The sequence below is a fragment of the Lithobates pipiens genome, unplaced genomic scaffold, assembly GCF_037356315.1.
Source record: "Lithobates pipiens isolate NorthernLeopardFrog02 unplaced genomic scaffold, aLitPip1_a1.2 Scaffold_10, whole genome shotgun sequence".
NCBI lineage: Eukaryota > Metazoa > Chordata > Amphibia > Anura > Ranidae > Lithobates > Lithobates pipiens.
The window spans coordinates 162818572-162842951 of record NW_027507686.1 but is presented as its reverse complement, the minus strand read 5'-3'; the positions used below and the strand labels follow the sequence as shown (position 1 = coordinate 162842951).

General features: G+C 49.5%; 1 protein-coding gene across 5 annotated transcripts in view; it reads right to left on the bottom strand.

Moving 5' to 3' along the window:
• The window catches only part of CDHR5 (cadherin related family member 5), a 194485-nt gene that overhangs the window by 100112 nt on the left and 69993 nt on the right, over positions 1 to 24380 (bottom strand). For all 5 annotated transcript variants that reach the window (XM_077458846.1, XM_077458855.1, XM_077458863.1 and 2 more), the window contains exon 3: positions 2429 to 2479. In XM_077458846.1, coding sequence (XP_077314972.1) covers positions 2429 to 2479 — 51 coding nt within the window. The remainder of the gene's footprint in view (positions 1 to 2428; positions 2480 to 24380) is intronic.

The window sequence follows — 24380 nt, the reverse complement described above, 5'->3', positions numbered from 1 at the left end:
GATGGTGGGTCGGGAACCCGTGATCTGGGACAGCAGTCACCAAGGATACCCATCAGTAATACAAACCAGGGATACCTGCCAGTAGTACCCAGTACCAGCCAGCAGTACCTGTCAGCAGTAACCACCAGCAGTACCCACCAGCAGTACCCACCAGCAGTACCAGCCAGCAGTACCAACCAGCAGTACCCACCAGCAGTACCAACCAGCAGTACTCGCCAGCAGAACCCGCTGCCAGTAGTACCTGCCAGGAGTACCTGTCAGTCGTACCTGAGGAAAGCCAACAGCAGCCGCCAGCTATACCTGACCTAGGGACAGCAGCAGTCACCAGCCATAGCTGCCTGAGGAACAGCAGCAGCCACCAGCCAAAGCTGCCTGGGGGACAGCAGCAGCCGCCAGCCATACCTGCCCTAGGGACAGCAGCAGCTGCCAGCCATACCCACCTGGGGAACAGCAGCAGCCGCCAGCCATACCCACCTGGGGAACAGCATCAGCCACCACCCATACCCACCCTGCGGAACAGCAGCAGCCAGCCATACCTACAGGAATGCTGGGGAAGAAGTTGAAGTTTGAGGTCAGTTGAGATGCAGGGCAACAGTGTGAGAACAGCCTTAGGCCCCTTGGGTCCAATTGGGTCCGCCTGTCTGTTTTTCAGGCGGACCCAAACGGACTCTCCATTCACCTCTTTAGAGTGCCAGATATAAACGGACCTGTGTCTGTTTACATCCGCCACCCTCCAATCTGATCGGCTTAAAAAAACAGAAGGGGATCAGTCTGGGGGGATAGGACTGGAGGACCCATAGAGTAGAACGGGCTGTGTCCATGTCTGCATATGCAGAGTGGACACTGACCTGTCATCCGCCCACTCCGTTCATTGTGGCCCATGACGAGTTACCAAGTCACTCTTTAAAAGGCTGGGCACCCCTGACATGGAGGGTCAAGATATAATTTAGAACAGTATACAATTTCAAGGAGCAGTGGCGTACCAAGTGGGGGCAGGCCGCCCCGGGTGCCACACACTGGGGGGGGGGGTGTCAGGGGGGCACGTTTGTGTGTTCCTATGCTTGGGCTCTTGCCCTTTCCTATGTCGTTGTCTTTGTTTTTCAGGCCTTCCGTCTGGTTGGCTGGCAGAGCTGTCTGTCTCCCTGGATGTGGGGGTGAGCAGGGCATATGACGCTTTTCTATGCCGGCTGGTGTGGGATTGATGGGCAGTAGAGTGGGAGGTGCTCTTCCTCTGTGGTGCGCTGATTGGCCCTATGGAATATGATGTAGGGACCACAATGTGCCCCTTTGCCCATGATGCGGTGATCATGCATGCGCATTGCTCTGTTTACAGCGTGTTGGTGCCAAGTTTGGTTTTCTCCATCTGGAGCATCCGAAGCAGGGTAAGCAAAACACTCTCTCCTCCTGTACCACAGGGGAGAGAGAGACAGTGAGCAGTGCTGAGTAGAGAACTGCTGGAGTTAACTTTTTAGGTAAACCAGTAAGTGATTGGTTGCTAGGCGATCCTAGCAACCAATCAATAACTTGTTAATATGAAAAATTACCTCCAGCAGTTCCCACCCTCTGTTCAGCGCTGCTCACTGTCTCTCCATCTGCATGATTAAGGTAGAAAGGTACAAAGCTGGGGGGGTGTCTGTGTAATGTAAAGGAGTCCAGAGGTGCAGGGTGCTGTGTAATGTAAAGGGGTCCAGAGGTGAAGGGTGCTGTGTATTATAAAGGGGTCCAGAGGTGCAGGGTGCTGTGTAATGTAAAGGGGTCCAGAGGTGCAGGGTGCTGTGTTTTGTAAAGGGGTCCAGAGGTGCAGGGTGCTGTGTATTGTAAAGGGGCCCAGAGCTGCGGGGGGGCTGTGTAATGTAAAGAGGTCCAGAGCTGTGGGGGGCTGTGTATTGTAAAGGGGCCCAGAGCTGCGGGGGGCTGTGTAATGTAAAGGGATCTAGGGGTGCAGTTGTGGAGAGGGGGTACACAGTAGTGACAAAGAGATATTGAAGGATGGAGAGGGCACAGGGGTGTTTTTACATTTCAACGTTGGGGGGTGCCATACATAGGATCTGCCCCAGGTACCAAATGCTCTAGGTCAAGGATATGCAATTAGCGGACCTCCAGCTGTTGCAAAACTACAAGTCCCATCATGCCTCTGGATGTCATGATTATGGCTATCAGAGTCTTGCGATGCCTCATGTGACTAGTAGTTCTGCAACAGCTGGAGGTCCACTAATATCCCTGCTCTAGGTACACCCCTGAGAAGGAGAAAAGTAAGCCCACGCAGCAATGCCAGAAACCATAAGCTTTATAATTAAATGTTAATATACAATAACAATAATATCACTGGTCCGGGAGCACCGTAATGCATTTCCATCAAAGTGTTTAGTCAGTATACAAGCTATTATAGTGTATGTTTTGAGAGAGTAGTAAATATTTTTATACTTACAAAAGCTCCATTCAAATTGCATGTCAAGGTAGCTCTTACCACTTGTTCAACCTAAAATAAAAAAACACAGTCTTACAAAAAAGAACTAAATTTTTGTAAACTCGTAAATTTGACGGGGGTTAATTTACTAAAAGAGTAGAGCCTGATAACTCTGCTAAAACATTTTCAATTAGCTTTGTAAATGGGGTAAAAACTCACTTTGCAAAGAATACCCAATCACATGCAAGGAAAATTTTACAAAAATTATTTATTTTTGTTTGTATGTGATTGGATGATTACAATCAGCAGACCTTCGCCTAATTCACTAAACTAATGGAAACATTCCCTTCCAAAATGAAAATATGCTTTGCTAAGTCACTAGCCTATACTTCTTAGTATACCATACATATAGCACATTGTTTTTCTTACAGTACTGTGACAGCGGGAGAATATATTGTTGTGAAATGAATATCACTTTATTAAAAAAATTTATTAAAACAAATTCTTGTTTATCCTGCCAGTTACATCCACCTAATGCAGCTACCTGTTATGGTAAGCAACATTGCTGCACCGCCCAGCCCCCCCCCCCCCCCCTCCCATAGCTCCCAACTGTCCCTGATTTGGAACAATGTCCCTCTGTCCCTCATTCCTCCTCATTTTGGTCTGATCTATATAGCTGTATATAAAATGCACTTTTTAGCTATCAAAAGTGTTTCCCAGTGCTAAACCTTTCATCCAATTTCTAAATTGCTGCAATTGTAAATTCCAAAAGCCTATATAAAGGAATAGTAGTGGTAAAAAAAGCACTTGTGAGTTTAACAAATTTTATTTTTTTGTACAGTTCTCCTTTAACCACTTTCTGACCGCCGGCAGTCAAATGACGGGCAGGCGGCGCACCTATTGTGACGGGAGGCCGTCATATGACGGCCTCCCGTTTAAACAGGGAATGTGTGCGATCGTGCGCGCGCATCCCTGTTTCTTCAGTGGTGGTGTGTCACAGAGACACCGCTCGCCACCGAAGGGGGTGAACAGCCATTGGTTATGGCTGTTTATCACGGGATCGGCCGTGATGAAGTCACGGCCGATCACAGATGGTCACACCCCACTGTGCACGGCGCATGCGCGCGATCGCGAGCGAGCTGTGCGTGCACGCCGGTGGCGGCGTGTTCCCTGGGAACACTGCTCATCACCAACGCTGGTAAACAGCCATTGGCCGGCTGTTTACCCACGTGATCGGCTGTGATCCTTTCACAGCCGATCACTAAAATGTAAACAAATCACGGCAACGAGATGTTACTGGGTTCTCCTCCTCACACACCGATCGTGTGTGAGGAGGAGATTGCGGTAACATCTCGTTACCGCCTACAGTGTACACCAATCACACTGATTCCCCCCCCAATAAAGAGGACCTGTCATCACCCCTCATAGTACCTGTCAATCACAGTCCATCAGAGTACCTGTCACAGTCCATCAGAGTATTTGAGTACCTGCCACAGCCCATCAGAGTACCCGAGTACCTGTCCCAGTCCATCTGAGTACCCGAGTACCTGTCACAGTTCATCTGAGTACCTGTCCCAGCCCATCAGAGTACCCGAGTACCTGTCACAGCACATCAGAGTACCCGAGTACCTGTTACGGCCCATCAGAGTACCCGAGTACCTGTCACAGTCCATCAGAAGACCCGAGTAGCTGTCACAGTCCATCAGAGTACCCGAGTATCTGTCACAGCCCATCAGAGGACCCGAGTACCTGTCACAGCACATCAGAGTACCCGAGTACCTGTTACGGCCCATCAGAGTACCCGAGTACCTGTCACAGTCCATCAGAAGACCCGAGTAGCTGTCACAGTCCATCAGAGTACCCGAGTATCTGTCACAGCCCATCAGAGGACCCGAGTACCTGTCACAGTCCATCAGAGTACCCGAGTACCTGTCACGTCACATCAGAGTACCCGAGTACCTGTCACTGCCCATCAGAGTACCCGAGTATCTGTCACGGTCCATCAGAGTACCCGAGTACCTGTCACGGTCCATCAGAGTACCCGAGTACCTGCCACGGTCCATCAGAGTACCCAAATAACCTGTCAGGGTCCATCAGGGAACCCGAGTACCTATCACGGTCCATCAGAGTACCCGAGTACCTGTTACGGTCCATCAGAGTACCCCAGTATCTATCATGGTCCATCAGGATACCAGAGTACCTGTCACGGTCTATCATGGTACCTGAGTATCTGTCACGGTCCATCAGAGTACCCGAGTACCTGTCACAGCCCATCAAAGTAACCGAGTAGCTGTCACAGCCCATCAAACGGCGCATGCGCGCGATCGCGAGCGAGCTGTGCGTGCACGTCGGTGGCGGCGTGTTCCCTGGGAACACTGCTCATCACCAACGCTGGTAAACAGCCATTGGCCGGCTGTTTACCCACGTGATCGGCTGTGATCCTTTCACAGCCGATCACTAAAATGTAAACAAATCACGGCAACGAGATGTTACTGGGTTCTCCTCCTCACACACCGATCGTGTGTGAGGAGGAGATTGCGGTAACATCTCGTTACCGCCTACAGTGTACACCAATCACACTGATTCCCCCCCCCAATAAAGAGGACCTGTCATCACCCCTCATAGTACCTGTCAATCACAGTCCATCAGAGTACCTGTCACAGTCCATCAGAGTATTTGAGTACCTGCCACAGCCCATCAGAGTACCCGAGTACCTGTCCCAGTCCATCTGAGTACCCGAGTACCTGTCACAGTTCATCTGAGTACCTGTCCCAGCCCATCAGAGTACCCGAGTACCTGTCACAGCACATCAGAGTACCCGAGTACCTGTTACGGCCCATCAGAGTACCCGAGTACCTGTCACAGTCCATCAGAAGACCCGAGTAGCTGTCACAGTCCATCAGAGTACCCGAGTATCTGTCACAGCCCATCAGAGGACCCGAGTACCTGTCACAGCACATCAGAGTACCCGAGTACCTGTTACGGCCCATCAGAGTACCCGAGTACCTGTCACAGTCCATCAGAAGACCCGAGTAGCTGTCACAGTCCATCAGAGTACCCGAGTATCTGTCACAGCCCATCAGAGGACCCGAGTACCTGTCACAGTCCATCAGAGTACCCGAGTACCTGTCACGTCACATCAGAGTACCCGAGTACCTGTCACTGCCCATCAGAGTACCCGAGTATCTGTCACGGTCCATCAGAGTACCCGAGTACCTGTCACGGTCCATCAGAGTACCCGAGTACCTGCCACGGTCCATCAGAGTACCCAAATAACCTGTCAGGGTCCATCAGGGAACCCGAGTACCTATCACGGTCCATCAGAGTACCCGAGTACCTGTCACGGTCCATCAGAGTACCCCAGTATCTATCATGGTCCATCAGGATACCAGAGTACCTGTCACGGTCTATCATGGTACCTGAGTATCTGTCACGGTCCATCAGAGTACCCGAGTACCTGTCACAGCCCATCAAAGTAACCGAGTAGCTGTCACAGCCCATCAAAGTACCCAAGTACCTGTCACGGTTCATCCAAGTACCGGGATACCTGTCACAGCCCATCAGAGTACCCGAGTACCTGTCACAGCCCCTCTGAGTACCCGAGTACCTGTCCTAGTCCATCTGAGTACCCGAGTACCTGTCACAGTTCATCTGAGTACCTGAGTACCTGTCCCAGTCCATCTGAGTACCCGTCACAGTTCATCTGAGTATCTGAGTACCTGTCACAGTTCATCTGAGTACCTGAGTACCTGTCACAGTTCATCTTAGTACCCGAGTACCTGTCACAGTCCATATGAGTACCTGAGTACCTATCACCGCCCTCAGAGTACCTGTCACCAGGCCATCAGAGTACCTGAGTACCTGTCACCAGGCCATCAGAGTACCCGAGTACCTGTCACTAGGCCATCAGAGTACCCGAGTACCTGTCACCAGGCCATCAGAGTACCAGAGTACCTATCTCCAGCCCATCAGAGTACCTGAGTACCTATTTGCAGCCCACGTCTCATAGAATATACGTTGGGGTGTTTGCTTTCCAAAATGGGGTCATTTTGTGGGTAATTTCACTGTCCTGGTGGTCCAGGACCTTCAAAAGTGTGATAGGTAGGAATGAAATGAGATGAGTCATTTATGATCCTAGAACGTCTGAACGCACTACTTCAATGTTCGGCCTCTCTGTGGCCAGGCTGTGTAAAAGTCCTACACATGTGGTATTGCCATACTCGGGAGGAGTAGCAGAATGTGTTTTGGGGTGTCATTTTTGCTATATACATGCTATGTATTAGAAATATCTTATAAATTGACAACTTTGTGTAAAAAAAAAAATGCGTTTTAATTTTTTTCCACATATTCCAAAAACTTCTGGAAAAAAAAGAACTGTTCAAAAGACTCATTATGCCTCACAGATTATACGTTGGGGTGTTTGCTTTCCAAAATGGGGTCATTTTATGGGAAATTCCATTGTCCCGGTACTCCAGGGCCTTCAAAAGTATACTAGGTGGTTAAGAAATGAGTCATTTTTGTCGTGGAACGTCTGAAGGTACTACATCAATGTTGGTGCTCTGTATGTGGCCATGCTGTGTAAAAGTCTCACACATGTCGCCGTACTCGGGAAGAGTAGCAGAATGTATTTTGGGGTGTAATTTGTTGTATGCATATGCTGTGTGTGAGAAATAACCTGATAATATGACAATTTTGTAAAAAAAAAAAAATAATAATTAAAAAAAATCTTCATTTTGCAAAGAATTGTGGGAAAAAATGACAACTTAAAAAAACTCACCATGCTACTTACATAATACATTGGAGTGTCTACTTTGTAAAAAGGGGTCATTTGGGGGGTATTTGTACTTTCCTGACTTGTTAGTGTCTCAAGAAATGAGATACACCTGATGTACTGAAGGCCTGATCAGATGTGATCAGTTTTCAGCGATTGGCACCATAGTTTGTAGACTCTATAACTTTCACAAAGACCAAATAATATACACTAATGAGGGTTATTTTTACCAAAGATATGTAGCAGTATAAATTTTGGCCAAAATGTATGAAGAAAAATTACTAATTAGCAAAAATTTATGACAGAAACAAAGAAAAAGGCATTTTTTTCACAAAATGTACCTTTTTATTTTATTTATAGCACAAAAAATAAAAAACTCACTAGTGATTAAATACCACTAAAAGAAAGCTCTATTTGTGTGGAAAAAGAGGAAGTAAATTAAGGGGCAAATAATCCTGAGCATTTGCTGTGATTTTCACCCCCAGTTATTTAAAAGAGGATACCCATTGTAGCGGAAAGTCTGGGTTTGCCCCAACTTTATCTCCCACATCTACAGGTAAAATAGATGATTTGCTCCAGTTTACTTTCAACCCTGAGAATTAAGCAAATCAATCAAGAATAGCTAGTGTGGCCTGTAGTGAGGCGCCTGGGTCCTTAAGAAACAGGAGAAAGTCATCAGCATACAGCACAAGGGACTCATTAATTGTGCTCATCCTAACGGCCTGACCTACCCTGTCAACCGAAGGGCAACTGCTATGGATTCCATGGCAATAGCAAAGAGGAAAGGGGATAGTGGACACCCCTGCCTCGTGCCTCTACCAACCTCAAAAATTGACACTGACAGCCCCAATCTTATTGCTACCCTGGGGTTTTTATAAAGCAGGGATCCACTTCCTGTAAATAGGGCTGAAGCCCATGCATTCAAGGACTTTGTGCATATAACACCAATCAACCCGAATCAAATGATTTTTCTATGACTATTGATACCACTATCCCAGTTTGGAATTTCAGACTTGGAAGTTGCAAGTGGGTACAAAGTCTCCTAAGATTTGTGTCCGTGGATTTACCCGGCATGAACTCAGTTCATAATAACATTTGCCAACCTGGTCACCAATACTTTGGTTAAAATTTTCAGGTCCATGTTTAAAAGAGCAATAGGCCGGTATGATGCGCACTCTAACGGGTCCTTCACTGGCTTTATTAGGTGGATCATATATGCATCCAGCATGGAGCCCAGTAGAGTGTCATTAGCAAGGCAATAATCTAGTAGTAATCCTAGTCTGGGGGCTATCTGTGCAGCATATGATTTATAAAAATCAGCCAGAAAGTCGCCCAGGCCAGGAACTTTATGTGGGGGGGGGGGAAGCAAAAATTGCAGCTTCAATTTCTTTAGTGGTAATTTTGGCATCTAAAGCATTGCTTTCTTTCTCTGACAACCTTGGGAGCGATAGGCTTTCCAATAAGGAAACTAGAGCTGAGACCTCATAGGGTGCTATTGGGGAGTATAGAGCTAAAAAGAAGTCAATAAATTCATTCATTATGGTCTGTGGCTCAGAAACCAAGTTGGAACGATCCTTTTTGAGGCTTTGGGTCGGGCTGATGTGTCTTGTTGACGTATGGGGTCAGCAGGAACCGTCCGAGATTCGAACCATTAATGGGCAGGCTGAATGTACTAAGTTGATTGATCGATCAAATTGGGTACAACCAGCCTGCCGGATTCTCTTGCGATTATCATTAGCAACTGCTATAGCCGCTAGCAATAATCACTGTCTTCCCCAGTGGGAATGGCTTCCCCCGCCCAGGGAAAACAATTACTAAATCCATAAAAAGGAAGAAAGGTGAGACTTTATATGAAGCATACACCCCTGGAGATATCACGATATACATGAAGATGGGTGGTTCAAAGTATATTAGAAATATGGACATTCAATGACAGCCTTTCAAAACAATTGGCAGTCATTGGTTTATTGATATAAAAATAACAATGATAGTAATACTATGATAAAATATTGACATAGTAAGTTCATAATGTAACCATTAAATAGAACAAAGTCCATTGGCATATATAAATTATGACAGTGATAATAATGACATAATATACTAGTAACATAATGAGTTCATATTGTACACATTGCATAGAACCATTTTCATGAAAGCGTGTCTCCCTGGTAAGAAACAATATCTCAAATTCATTGGTACAATCCAATTGGTAAGTATGGTCATTGATGGTGTTGCAAAGTATGAGCGAAAAAAGGCATCTATTGGCTCAACGTGTTTCGTGGCGACTGCCACTCTTTAGGAGCAAGTCTGGGGTAGATGTCTATAAGTATTAAAACACATAATTAATTTGTAAAAATAAAATAAAGTAATGGGTATTTTATGTAGGAAAAAGAGAGGGGATATAACCCCAATTTACCAAGACTACTTACAGGAATGGCAATGAAACTGGATGCAGGCATGGAGGGCCAGAAGGCCGCCCAGAAACAGCATCAGTCCCGGGTGCTGAGGTGGACAAACCCGACCGTGGATGGATAGCCAAGGGGAGACAATATTCCCCAGGTGTAGGCCCCCATCATGATAAGATATATGGGATTAGGGATGTGCTTGATGTTCGAGTCGAACTTATGTTCGACTCAAACATCGGCTGTTCGCACGTTTGGCGAATACCGAACGTTATGGGCTGTTCGTGCCAAAATCGCAGTGCATTGCTGGCTCATGATTGGCCAAGCATGCACTGTGACCACACATGCTTGGCCAATCACAGCGCCGGCAGCAAGGAGATCAATAATTGGCCACAGGCAAGATGCCTGTGGCCAATTATAGCTCAGAGCGGTTTAGTACACGCCCCACACTATAAAAGGCTGCCAGCGCAGTGGCCTTGTGTAGTGTGTTCTGGCCTGCAGGGAAAGAGCAGCATAGGCAGGGACAGTGTGTTCTTTTATCAGGCATCTACAGGAGTTAGTGGGTGTTGTGTGCCTCCAGCACAGTATACACCTGTATCTACCCTTTATTGCTGGTGTTCTCTCATACAGGCATCTGCAGTAGTTAGTGGGTGTTGTGTGCTTCCAGCACAGCACAGTATACACCTGTATCTACCCTTCATTGCTGGTGTTCTCTCATACAGGCATCTGCAGTAGTTAGTGGGTGTTGTGTGCCTCCAGCACAGCACAGTATACACCTCTATCTACCCTTTATTGCTGGGGTTCTCTCATACAGACATCTGCAGTAGTTAGTGGGTGTTGTGTGCCTCCAGCACAGCACAGTATACACCTGTATCTACCCTTTATTGCTGGTGTTCTCTCATACAGGCATCTGCAATAGTTAGTGGGTGTTGTGTGCCTCCAGCACAGCACAGTATACACCTGTATCTACCCTTTATTGCTGGTGTTCTCTCATACAGGCATCTGCAGTAGTTAGTGGGTGTTGTGTGCCTCCAGCACAGCACAGTATACACCTGTATCTACCCTTTATTGCTGGTGTTCTATCATACAGGCATTGCCATTAGTTAGTGGGTGTTGTGTGCCTCCAGCACAGCACAGTATACACCTGTATCTACTAGGGATGCACCGAATGGGTTTTTTGTGTGCCCGAAACCGATACCGAAAATGAAAAATACACTAGGCCGAAAACCGAAACCGATACCGAAACAGCACCGATACCGAAAATGACTGTTTTCAAAAAATATTTTTATACAGGAGATGGTCAGAGACTGGGGACATGGTACAGGAGGTGGTCAGAGGCTGGGGACATGGTACAGGAGGTGGTCAGAGGCTGGGGACATGGTACAGGAGGTGGTCAGAGGCTGGGGACATGGTACAGGAGGTGGTCAGAGACTGGGGACATGGTACAGGAGGTGGTCAGAGGCTGGGGACATGGTACAGGAGGTGGTCAGAGGCTGGGGACACGGTACAGGAGGTGGTCAGAGGCTGGGGACACGGTACAGGAGGTGGTCAGAGGCTGGCGACACGGTACAGGAGGTGGTCAGAGACTGGCGACACGGTACAGGAGGTGGTCAGAGACTGGCGACACGGTACAGGAGGTGGTCAGAGACTGGCGACACGGTACAGGAGGTGGTCAGAGGCTGGCGACACGGTACAGGAGGTGGTCAGAGGCTGGCGACATGGTACAGGAGGTGGTCAGAGGCTGGCGACACGGTACAGGAGGTGGTCAGAGGCTGGCGACACGGTACAGGAGGTGGTCAGAGACTGGTGACACGGTACAGGAGGTGGTCAGAGACTGGCGACCTGATAAAAGAGATAAGTGCAGCCAGTGTTGCCCCCTGTGATGTAGCCAGTGTTGCCCCCTGTGATGCAGCCAGTGTTGCCCCCTGTGATGCAGCCAGTGTTGCCCCCTGTGATGCAGCCAGTGTTCCCCCTGTGATGCAGCCAGTGTTGCCCCCTGTGATGCAGCCAGTGTTGCCCCCTGTGATGCAGCCAGTGTGTGTTGCCCCCTGTGATGCAGCCAGTGTTGCCCCCTGTGATGCAGCCAGTGTGTGTTGCCCCCTGTGATGCAGGCAGTGTGTGTTGCCCCCTGTGATGCAGCCAATGTGTGTTGCCCCCTGTGATGCAGCCAATGTGTGTTGCCCCCTGTGATGCAGCCAATGTGTGTTGCCCCCTGTGATGCAGCCAATGTGTATTGCCCCCTGTGATGCAGCCAATGTGTGTTGCCCCCTGTGATGCAGACAGCGATGCCCCTCTGCAGTGAAGAGAGCCGTCTGGTTGAATAGAGCGCCGGGAACATCACAGCTTTCATTTCAATAGCTGTGTGTTCCCCGTCGCGCGCCGTCGCACACGGCCCCTCCCCCTTGTCCAGGCACTTTGATAGACAGATCACCCGTCCAATCTGGATGGGTGATCTGTCTATCAAAGTTCCCCGGACAAGGGGGAGGGGCTGTGTGTGACGGCGCGCGACAGGGAACACACAGCTATTGAAATGAAAGCTGTGATGTTCCCGGCGCTCTATTCAACCAGACGGCTCTCTTCACTGCAGAGGGGCATCGCTGTCTGCATCAGTCCTGCGCTATTCACCCCCATCATGGGAGGCACCAGGGGTGGGGTGGGGGCGGAGTTCCGCCCAGGCCCCGCCCCATTTTCGGCTCAATTATCGGCCGTTTTTTCCTTTCGGCAAATTGCCGAAAAAGGCATTTTCGGCCGATATGTTTTGGCGGCCGAAATTTCGGTGCATCCCTAGTATCTACCCTTTATTGCTGGTGTTCTCTCATCAAGGCATCTGCAGTAGTTAGTGGGTGTTGTGTGCCTCCAGCACAGCACAGTATACACCTGTATCTACCCTTTATTGCTGGTGTTCTTTCATACAGGCATCTGCAGTAGTTAGTGGGTGTTGTGTGCCTCCAGCACAATATACACTACCCAATTGCTGGTTTTCCCATCTCCCTGCAGGCCATTACTATGTCTGGTAGGCCAACAAGGAGAGGCAGACCGCCACGAGCCAATAAAAGAGGGCAAGCAGGCTCTGTGTCTAGAGACAACAGTGCTGGTCGTGGATGCGGTGCATCGTCATCAGCACGTGGCCATGGGATACGCTTGTCCTTATTTTCGGCAGCTGGACGTGTTGAGCCGCATCATGCCGAAGACTTGGTAGAGTGGATGACCAAGCCCTCTTCATCCTCCTCATCCTCTCTCACCCAGGCTCGGGGTACTAGCAAAGCAGCTGCCAACGCCTCCTCTTCCCTTGTCTCAATGTCATCATCAGTCACTCCTTCCCTAGACCCATCATGTCCTCCTGAGGAGCCCGCCAAACTGTTTGAGCACAGTGTTGGGTACTTGCTCCAGGAGGATGCCCAGCATTTTGAAGGCTCTGATGATGATACCCAGCTAAAGGAAGGCAATAGCGTGAGCGCAGAGAGAGGGGATGCTCAAGAAGGACAGCAATCTGGCAGTCATGTTCCACCAGCTGCAGCATACTGCCAGGTTTGCTCCAGTGATGAAGAGGGAGGAGATGATGAGGTCACTGACTCCACGTGGGTGCCTGATAGGAGAGAGGAGGAGGAGGAAATCTCCAACGAGGCAGGATGCCCTCCGGGAGCCAGCTTAGGGGCAGCACACCGACTGAATCACACCGCAGAGCTCCGCCTGTGCAGGGCGTTGCCTCTGCACATTATTCTAAAAGTTCTTTGGTGTGGGCCTTTTTTGAGAGGAGTGCATCAGATCGCACCGCTGCTATTTGCAACATATGTCTCAAGCGTATCTCATGTGGCCAAAACATCAGCAGCTTGGGCACCGCATGCTTGACCAGACATATGTTGACCTGCCATGCAGCTCGTTGGCAAGCATTCCTTAAAGACCCACACCAAAGAACAAAGCGGACCTTTCCTTGCTCCTCATCAGCTGAGATCTCCAATCCCACTAGACCTTCAGTCCTCTCTGAAAACTGCACTGAGAGGAATGAAGGTGTAGAATTAGGTGTGTTAAAGCCAAGTACTTGCGGGCACTCTGCTAGCAGTACACCGAAGTCCAATTGTAGCAGGCAAATTTCCCTGCCCCAGCTGCTGGACTGTCGAAAGAAGTTCACTCCCAGCCATCCACATGCCCAGCGGTTGAATGCTAGTTTGGCTAAATTGCTAGCATTTCAACTGCTGCCTTTTCAGTTGGTAGACTCGGCCCCCTTCCGTGAGCTCTCTACCGGCATGTCAAAGGCAATGTCCTTGCCCTGCTGAACAGGGCGGTCAGCAGTAAGGTGCATATTACCGCTGACTCATGGTCCAGCAGGCATGGACAGGGACATTACCTATCTTTCACGGCCCATTGGGTCACTCTTCTGGCAGATGGGAAGGATACAGGACAAGGTGCAGTAGTGTTAGAGATTGTTCCGCCACCCTGCCTCCAAAATGCTACTACTGGTTGTGACACACCTCTCTCCTCCACCCCCTCCTCTTCTTCTTCCTCCATGGCCTCTTCCAGTGCTCTGTCCTCGGAACCAGTGGTGCTCCTTAGGTGTTCAAGGGGCTATGCAAGTACGCAGGCAAAAAGATGCCATGCCATGCTCAACGTTGGCCATGCTGCAGCGGCTGCACACACAGCAGAGGGCCATCAATGAGTACCTGTGCAACAACGGCACCAGCACAGGGTCAAGGGTTCTCGGTTTTTTTCTCACCACGCCAGTGGGGCATGATCAGGGATGCATGCACTGTCCTGTCACTAGTGATGGCCGAACGGTTCGCCCGGCGGTCGTTTCGCGGCGAATTTCCGACTTTCGCCGTCCGCGGGTTCGAACGCCTTTTTCCGTCGTTCGCCCCGGCGGACTTACGTGTTTAATGTATACAAGAACTTTAACCTTTCGTGACACGTTTATCATGTGTTACAGGACAACCAATTGAGACATGACAGCTCATGGACACTTGGACATTCCCCCTAACCTATAAATACACCCGATCCGGTGGCCATTTTACATTCTTTCTTCTGTCACTGTAGGGAAAGGATCCTGTGTGGAGTAGGGACAGAGAAAACGCTAGCTATTTGGTACACAAAAGTTCTTTTCAGGACTGGTATAGGTGTTAGGTCAGCAGCCTGAGTTTCTTTTGTCAGTTTAGATAAAGGGACAGAGCGCTGTATGCTGCTATTTTAGGGACAGCTCAGCCAGATTAGTCTTTCTTCATCATCATCATCATCATCATCATTAGCTGTTACTATCAGGTCCACAAAAGAGCTGTTCCAGCTAATCGTTCCAGCCTACTCTTTTTTGCCAATTTGTATAGGGACAGGCAGGAAGCAGTGTGTCAGGCAGTGAGGATAATTTTAAAGACTTGCTGTTACTATTAGTTCCACAAAGGTTCTTTTCAGGACTGGTATCAGTGGTACGGTAATAGGCTTGTACACGTATAATATTCTTTCTTCCAAATATAGAAAGAATATTATACTTGACTGCTGCCCTTCTGCTGCAGTCTGCTAATCATTCACAACTCACTTGTTCCACAAAAGTTCTTATAAGGACTGGTAACTTGGTCTGTCTAGGGTGCTACGGTACATAGGCTTGGGTGCGGTACAGTCTGCTGTTCTGTAAGGACCGCTATCGGTCCACAATAGATAGGGTTGCCGTGCACTACTGCTGACCGCTGCCCTATACTGCAGCAGTCCTTCAGCGGTATAGGGACTGACGCACAGTCTGCTAAACACTAATACACAACCTGCTTGGTCCACAAAAGTTCTTATAAGGACTGGTAACTTGGTATAGGGTGCTACGGTACATAGGCCTGAGTGCGTTACAGTCTGCTGTTCTGTAAGGACCGCTATCGGTCCACAATACATAGGGTTGACGTGCACTACTGCTGACCGCTGCCCTATACTGCAGCAGTCCTTCAGCGGTATAGGGACTGACGCACAGTCTGCTAAACACTAACACACAACCTGCTTGGTCCACAAAAGTTCTTATAAGGACTGGTAACTTGGTATAGGGTGCTACGGTACATAGGCCTGAGTGCGTTACAGTCTGCTGTTCTGTAAGGACCGCTATCGGTCCACAATACATAGGGTTGCCGTGCACTACTGCTGACCGCTGCCCTATACTGCAGCAGTCCTTCATTGGTATAGGGACTGACGTACAGTCTGCTAATCACTAACACACAACCTGCTTGGTCCACAAAAGTTCTTATAAGGACTGGTAACTTGGTATAGGGTGCTACGGTACATAGGCCTGAGTGCGTTACAGTCTGCTGTTCTGTAAGGACCGCTATCGGTCCACAATACATAGGGTTGCCGTGCACTACTGCTGACCGCTGCCCTATACTGCAGCAGTCCTTCATTGGTATAGGGACTGACGTACAGTCTGCTAATCACTAACACACAACCTGCTTGGTCCACAAAAGTTCTTATAAGGACTGGTAACTTGGTATAGGGTGCTACGGTACATAGGCCTGAGTGCGTTACAGTCTGCTGTTCTGTAAGGACCGCTATCGGTCCACAATACATAGGGTTGACGTGCACTACTGCTGACCGCTGCCCTATACTGCAGCAGTCCTTCAGCGGTATAGGGACTGACGCACAGTCTGCTAAACACTAACACACAACCTGCTTGGTCCACAAAAGTTCTTATAAGGACTGGTAACTTGGTATAGGGTGCTACGGTACATAGGCCTGAGTGCAGTACAGTCTGCTGTTCTGTAAGGACCGCTATCGGTCCACAATACATAGGGTTGCCGTGCACTACTGCTGACCGCTGCCCTATACTGCAGCAGTCCTTCATTGGTATAGGGACTGACGTACAGTCTGCTAATCACTAACACACAACCTGCTTGGTCCACAAAAGTTCTTATAAGGACTGGTAACTTGGTATAGGGTGCTACGGTACATAGGCCTGAGTGCGTTACAGTCTGCTGTTCTGTAAGGACCGCTATCGGTCCACAATACATAGGGTTGCCGTGCACTACTGCTGACCGCTGCCCTATACTGCAGCAGTCCTTCATTGGTATAGGGACTGACGTACAGTCTGCTAATCACTAACACACAACCTGCTTGGTCCACAAAAGTTCTTATAAGGACTGGTAACTTGGTATAGGGTGCTACGGTACATAGGCCTGAGTGCGTTACAGTCTGCTGTTCTGTAAGGACCGCTATCGGTCCACAATACATAGGGTTGCCGTGCACTACTGCTGACCGCTGCCCTATACTGCAGCAGTCCTTCATTGGTATAGGGACTGACGTACAGTCTGCTAATCACTAACACACAACCTGCTTGGTCCACAAAAGTTCTTATAAGGACTGGTAACTTGGTATAGGGTGCTACGGTACATAGGCCTGAGTGCGTTACAGTCTGCTGTTCTGTAAGGACCGCTATCGGTCCACAATACATAGGGTTGCCGTGCACTACTGCTGACCGCTGCCCTATACTGCAGCAGTCCTTCAGCGGTATAGGGACTGACGTACAGTCTGCTAATCACTAACACACAACCTGCTTGGTCCACAAAAGTTTTTATAAGGACTGGTAACTTGGTATAGGGTGCTACGGTACATAGGCCTGAGTGCAGTACAGTCTGCTGTTCTGTAAGGACCGCTATCGGTCCACAATACATAGGGTTGACGTGCACTACTGCTGACCGCTGCCCTATACTGCAGCAGTCCTTCATTGGTATAGGGACTGACGTACAGTCTGCTAATCACTAACACACAACCTGCTTGGTCCACAAAAGTTCTTATAAGGACTGGTAACTTGGTATAGGGTGCTACGGTACATAGGCCTGAGTGCGTTACAGTCTGCTGTTCTGTAAGGACCGCTATCGGTCCACAATACATAGGGTTGCCGTGCACTACTGCTGACCGCTGCCCTATACTGCAGCAGTCCTTCATTGGTATAGGGACTGACGTACAGTCTGCTAATCACTAACACACAACCTGCTTGGTCCACAAAAGTTCTTATAAGGACTGGTAACTTGGTATAGGGTGCTACGGTACATAGGCCTGAGTGCGTTACAGTCTGCTGTTCTGTAAGGACCGCTATCGGTCCACAATACATAGGGTTGCCGTGCACTACTGCTGACCGCTGCCCTATACTGCAGCAGTCCTTCATTGGTATAGGGACTGACGTACAGTCTGCTAATCACTAACACACAACCTGCTTGGTCCACAAAAGTTCTTATAAGGACTGGTAACTTGGTATAGGGTGCTACGGTACATAGGCCTGAGTGCAGTACAGTCTGCTGTTCTGTAAGGACCGCTATCGGTCCACAATACATAGGGTTGCCGTGCACTACTGCTGACCGCTGCCCTATACTGCAGCAGTCCTTCATTGGTATAGGGACTGACGTACAGTCTGCTAATCACTAACACACAACCTGCTTGGTCCACAAAAGTTTTTATAAGGACTGGTAACTTGGTATAGGGTGCTACGGTACATAGGCCTGAGTGCAGTACAGTCTGCTGTTCTGTAAGGACCGCTATCGGTCCACAATACATAGGGTTGACGTGCACTACTGCTGACCGCTGCCCTATACTGCAGCAGTCCTTCATTGGTATAGGGACTGACGTACAGTCTGCTAATCACTAACACACAACCTGCTTGGTCCACAAAAGTTCTTATAAGGACTGGTAACTTGGTATAGGGTGCTACGGTACATAGGCCTGAGTGCGTTACAGTCTGCTGTTCTGTAAGGACCGCTATCGGTCCACAATACATAGGGTTGCCGTGCACTACTGCTGACCGCTGCCCTATACTGCAGCAGTCCTTCATTGGTATAGGGACTGACGTACAGTCTGCTAATCACTAACACACAACCTGCTTGGTCCACAAAAGTTTTTATAAGGACTGGTAACTTGGTATAGGGTGCTACGGTACATAGGCTTGAGTGCGGTACAGTCTGCTGTTCTGTAAGGACCGCTATCGGTCCACAATAGATAGGGTTGACGTGCACCACTGCTGACCGCTGCCCTATACTGCAGCAGTCCTTCATTGGTATAGGGACTGACGTACAGTCTGCTAATCACTAACACACAACCTGCTTGGTCCACAAAAGTTCTTATAAGGACTGGTAACTTGGTATAGGGTGCTACGGTACATAGGCCTGAGTGCAGTACAGTCTGCTGTTCTGTAAGGACCGCTATCGGTCCACAATACATAGGGTTGCCGTGCACTACTGCTGACCGCTGCCCTATACTGCAGCAGTCCTTCATTGGTATAGGGACTGACGTACAGTCTGCTAATCACTAACACACAACCTGCTTGGTCCACAAAAGTTTTTATAAGGACTGGTAACTTGGTATAGGGTGCTACGGTACATAGGCCTGAGTGCAGTACAGTCTGCTGTTCTGTAAGGACCGCTATCGGTCCACAATACATAGGGTTGACGTGCACTACTGCTGACCGCTGCCCTATACTGCAGCAGTCCTTCATTGGTATAGGGACTGACGTACAGTCTGCTAATCACTAACACACAACCTGCTTGGTCCACAAAAGTTCTTATAAGGACTGGTAACTTGGTATAGGGTGCTACGGTACATAGGCCTGAGTGCGTTACAGTCTGCTGTTCTGTAAGGACCGCTATCGGTCCACAATACATAGGGTTGCCGTGCACTACTGCTGACCGCTGCCCTATACTGCAGCAGTCCTTCATTGGTATAGGGACTGACGTACAGTCTGCTAATCACTAACACACAACCTGCTTGGTCCACAAAAGTTTTTATAAGGACTGGTAACTTGGTATAGGGTGCTACGGTACATAGGCTTGAGTGCGGTACAGTCTGCTGTTCTGTAAGGACCGCTATCGGTCCACAATAGATAGGGTTGACGTGCACCACTGCTGACCGCTGCCCTATACTGCAGCAGTCCTTCAGCGGTATAGGGACTGACGTACAGTCTGCTAAACACTAATACACAACCTGCTTGGTCCACAAAAGTTCTTATAAGGACTGGTAACTTGGTATAGGGTGCTACGGTACATAGGCTTGAGTGCGGTACAGTCTGCTGTTCTGTAAGGACCGCTATAGGTCCACAATAGATAGGGTTGACGTGCACCACTGCTGACCGCTGCCCTATACTGCAGCAGTCCTTCAGCGGTATAGGGACTGACGTACAGTCTGCTAAACACTAATACACAACCTGCTTGGTCCACAAAAGTTCTTATAAGGACTGGTAACTTGGTATAGGGTGCTACGGTACATAGGCTTGAGTGCGGTACAGTCTGCTGTTCTGTAAGGACCGCTATAGGTCCACAATAGATAGGGTTGACGTGCACCACTGCTGACCGCTGCCCTATACTGCAGCAGTCCTTCATTGGTATAGGGACTGACGTACAGTCTGCTAATCACTAACACACAACCTGCTTGGTCCACAAAAGTTCTTATAAGGACTGGTAACTTGGTATAGGGTGCTACGGTACATAGGCCTGAGTGCAGTACAGTCTGCTGTTCTGTAAGGACCGCTATCGGTCCACAATACATAGGGTTGCCGTGCACTACTGCTGACCGCTGCCCTATACTGCAGCAGTCCTTCATTGGTATAGGGACTGACGTACAGTCTGCTAATCACTAACACACAACCTGCTTGGTCCACAAAAGTTTTTATAAGGACTGGTAACTTGGTATAGGGTGCTACGGTACATAGGCCTGAGTGCAGTACAGTCTGCTGTTCTGTAAGGACCGCTATCGGTCCACAATACATAGGGTTGACGTGCACTACTGCTGACCGCTGCCCTATACTGCAGCAGTCCTTCATTGGTATAGGGACTGACGTACAGTCTGCTAATCACTAACACACAACCTGCTTGGTCCACAAAAGTTCTTATAAGGACTGGTAACTTGGTATAGGGTGCTACGGTACATAGGCCTGAGTGCGTTACAGTCTGCTGTTCTGTAAGGACCGCTATCGGTCCACAATACATAGGGTTGCCGTGCACTACTGCTGACCGCTGCCCTATACTGCAGCAGTCCTTCATTGGTATAGGGACTGACGTACAGTCTGCTAATCACTAACACACAACCTGCTTGGTCCACAAAAGTTTTTATAAGGACTGGTAACTTGGTATAGGGTGCTACGGTACATAGGCTTGAGTGCGGTACAGTCTGCTGTTCTGTAAGGACCGCTATCGGTCCACAATAGATAGGGTTGACGTGCACCACTGCTGACCGCTGCCCTATACTGCAGCAGTCCTTCAGCGGTATAGGGACTGACGTACAGTCTGCTAAACACTAATACACAACCTGCTTGGTCCACAAAAGTTCTTATAAGGACTGGTAACTTGGTATAGGGTGCTACGGTACATAGGCTTGAGTGCGGTACAGTCTGCTGTTCTGTAAGGACCGCTATAGGTCCACAATAGATAGGGTTGACGTGCACCACTGCTGACCGCTGCCCTATACTGCAGCAGTCCTTCAGCGGTATAGGGACTGACGTACAGTCTGCTAAACACTAATACACAACCTGCTTGGTCCACAAAAGTTCTTATAAGGACTGGTAACTTGGTATAGGGTGCTACGGTACATAGGCTTGAGTGCGGTACAGTCTGCTGTTCTGTAAGGACCGCTATAGGTCCACAATAGATAGGGTTGACGTGCACCACTGCTGACCGCTCACCTATACTGCAGCAGTCCTTCAGCGGTATAGGGACTAAGAGTTTTGTCACAGGGTCATTTAAAAAATGACATGCAGAGGAAGAGGCAGGCCCTTCCGCAGGGGTGGTAGGGGTAGGGCAGGAGCAACAGGCTTGAGCCAAAGTGGGAAGTTGCAGAAGGTGCGTTCAATTACTTTAAAGGATGCACCAGACTTGGTTGAGTGGCTCGCTCAGCCTTACTCTTCTGCACCCTCCTCATCCTCTCGATCTGCACCCTCTTCTTCACTCTCTGCTATGTGCACCCCCAAAGACACTACCACCAACAACACGACCACCACCACCACCACCACATACCTTCCGCTTGAGTCACTGGAATTATTTTCCGATCCATATCAAGAGGACATTTCTGATGCGCAGCCACTCTTGGTATTGGATCAGGAAGAGGAGGTAGCAACAAGCGCTACTCAGCAGTCTGACGCCAGTACCCAGATCAGCCCAAGGAGGAGGTTGGTCCCCGGTGTTGCTGCCTACTCTACTTATAGCGGTGGGGAAGGTGACGTTGATGATGACGTGTCTAGTGATGTCACGTGGGTGCCCACAAGAGAGGAAGAGGAGGGGAGTTCAGAGGGAGATATGGACCAGCAGATAGGGAGGAGAAGCAGCAATGACTTACATTGCACAGCAGGGACAAAGCAGACTGCAAATGTATCAGGAGCGAGTCATCGACCATGTACGGTCACATCTGGCGCTCCCAGGACACCGGCACATGGCTCCGCAGTGTGGGCTTTTTTTAACGTGTCCGCTGCTGACAATAGCGTTGCCATCTGCAATCTTTGCAGTCAACGCGTTAGTCGCGGTAAGCCCAATACTCACCTAGGGACGACCGCCTTAAGAAGGCACATGAGCAGCCATCACCGAGCCCAGTGGGAGCAACGGAACACACAAAGCCACACTGCAGGCTCTCACCGTCCAGCCTCGTCTTCTACTTCTCCTTCTCCTCTCTCCTCACAATTGTCCTCCACTCCACCTTCCATCACGCCAAGCTCACATTTTTCTGCAAAAAGGCAGGCTTCCGTGGGCCTAATGTTTGAGCGTAAAAAAATGATGACGCCGGATAACCCTCTTGCCCAACGGTTGGCGGCTGGCTTGTCAGAACTCATAGCCCGCCAACTACTGCCATATAAACTGGTGGACTCGGAGGCCTTTCGCAAATTTGTGGCCATTGGAACACCACAATGGAAGGTCCCAGGAAGGAAGTATTTCTCAGAGAAGGGCATCCCAGAGCTATATGGCCATGTTCAGCGGCAAGTGAATGTATCTCTGGCACACAGTGTCGGTGCCAAGATACATCTGACCACAGACACGTGGTCTAGCAAACACGGGCAGGGAAGGTATATCAGTTTTACTGCCCACTGGGTGAACCTTCTGACGGCCGTCAAGCATGTAACCCGTGGCACCCGTGTAGATTTGGTTTTACCGCCACGGATTGCATGCAGGCCTGACTCTTCTTCTCCTCCTCCTACTCCATCCTCCTCCCTCTCCTCCTCAGCTGCCTCCTCCTTTTCCGCTGCTAGCGTCTCTTCCACTGCACCGCCCAAGCTCCCCAGAACCTATTCCACATGCCAGGTGAGACGTTGCCATGCCGTGCTGCGTCTGTTGTGCCTGGAAGCAAAGAGCCACACTGGCCCGGCACTCCTTTCAGCTTTGCGTTCACAGGCAGATGAGTGGCTAACACCGCTCAATTTGACAGTTGGTAAAGTGGTGTGTGACAACGGTGCCAATCTGCTTAGCGCATTGAAACAGGGCAAAATCACGCACGTGCCGTGCATGGCACACGTCTTAAACTTGGTCGTGCAGCGATTCCTTGTCAAATACCCTGGGGTCCAGGACATCTTGCGGCAGGCAAGGAAAATCTCGGCCCATTTCAGAAGATCTTACACGGCCATGGCTCGCCTTGCTGACATTCAGCGGCGACACCATCTGCCGGTCAGACGTCTTATTTGCGATTGCCCGACGCGATGGAACTCAACCTTCTATATGCTTGATAGGCTGCTCCAGCAGAAACGTGCAGTTAACGTCTACCTGTATGAACTCTGCGAAAGAAACGGTTCTGGGGAGCTGGGTTTTTTTTCACCGCGCCAGTGGCTGCTCATGCGCGACACATGCAGACTTCTGCGGCCATTTGAGGAGATCACCAAACTGGTCAGTCGCAGCCATGGCGCCATCAGTGACATGGTACCTTATGCCTTCTTTCTGGAGCGTGCATTGCGTCGTGTCATTGATCAGGCTGTGGAGGAGCAGGAGCGGGAAGATGAGGAAGTCGCAATGCTGGATGAATTCCCAGGGGGGGCTACTCTATCTGAGACAAGTCAACAACAGGAGTCTGATGAGGAGTCAGAGGAGGATGGTGCCGGGGCGGATGAGCAGGAGCAAGAAGAGCATGCTTTAAACCTTTCTGGGATCCCTGTTGTGCGAGGATGGGGAGAGGAGAATGAAGAGGACGACATTATCCTGGATGATGAGCAGGAGCCAGGCCACCACACCGCTTCCACTTTAGTGCAAATGGGGGCCTTCATGCTCCAGTGTTTTAATAGGGACCCCCGTATAAAAAGCATGAGGGTCAAGGACCAGTACTGGGTGGCAACGTACTTAGACCCCCGGTACAAACACAAAATGGCGGAAATGTTACCGCCGTCGCAGAGGGCTGTCAGAATGCAGCACTTCCAGGCCTTGCTTCGAGAAATGCTGCATTCTGCTTTTGCGTGCGCTGGCAGAGGAGCAATTCCCACTCCCAGAGAAGGATTTGCGGGTACCAATCCAACAGCGCCTGCAAGAAGAGGCCGGTTTGAAGATGTGTTGGTGACTTCGGATATGAGGTCATTCTTTCAGCCGACCCATCGACAGGTGTCATCCGGATCCAGCATCAGGGAACGCCTAGACCGTCAGGTGTCCGACTACATTGGGTTAACGGCCGATGTGGACGCTCTGAGGAGTGATGAACCCCTAGACTACTGGGTGGGCAGGCTTGACCTCTGGCCAGAGCTTGCCCAATTTGCAATCGAACTGTTGGCTTGCCCCTCATCCAGTGTCCTGTCCGAAAGGACGTTCAGCGCAGCAGGGGGGATTGTGACCGATAAGCGTACTCGCCTAGCTCACCACAGTGTTAACTACCTCACATTTCTAAAAATGAATGAGGCATGGATCTCGGA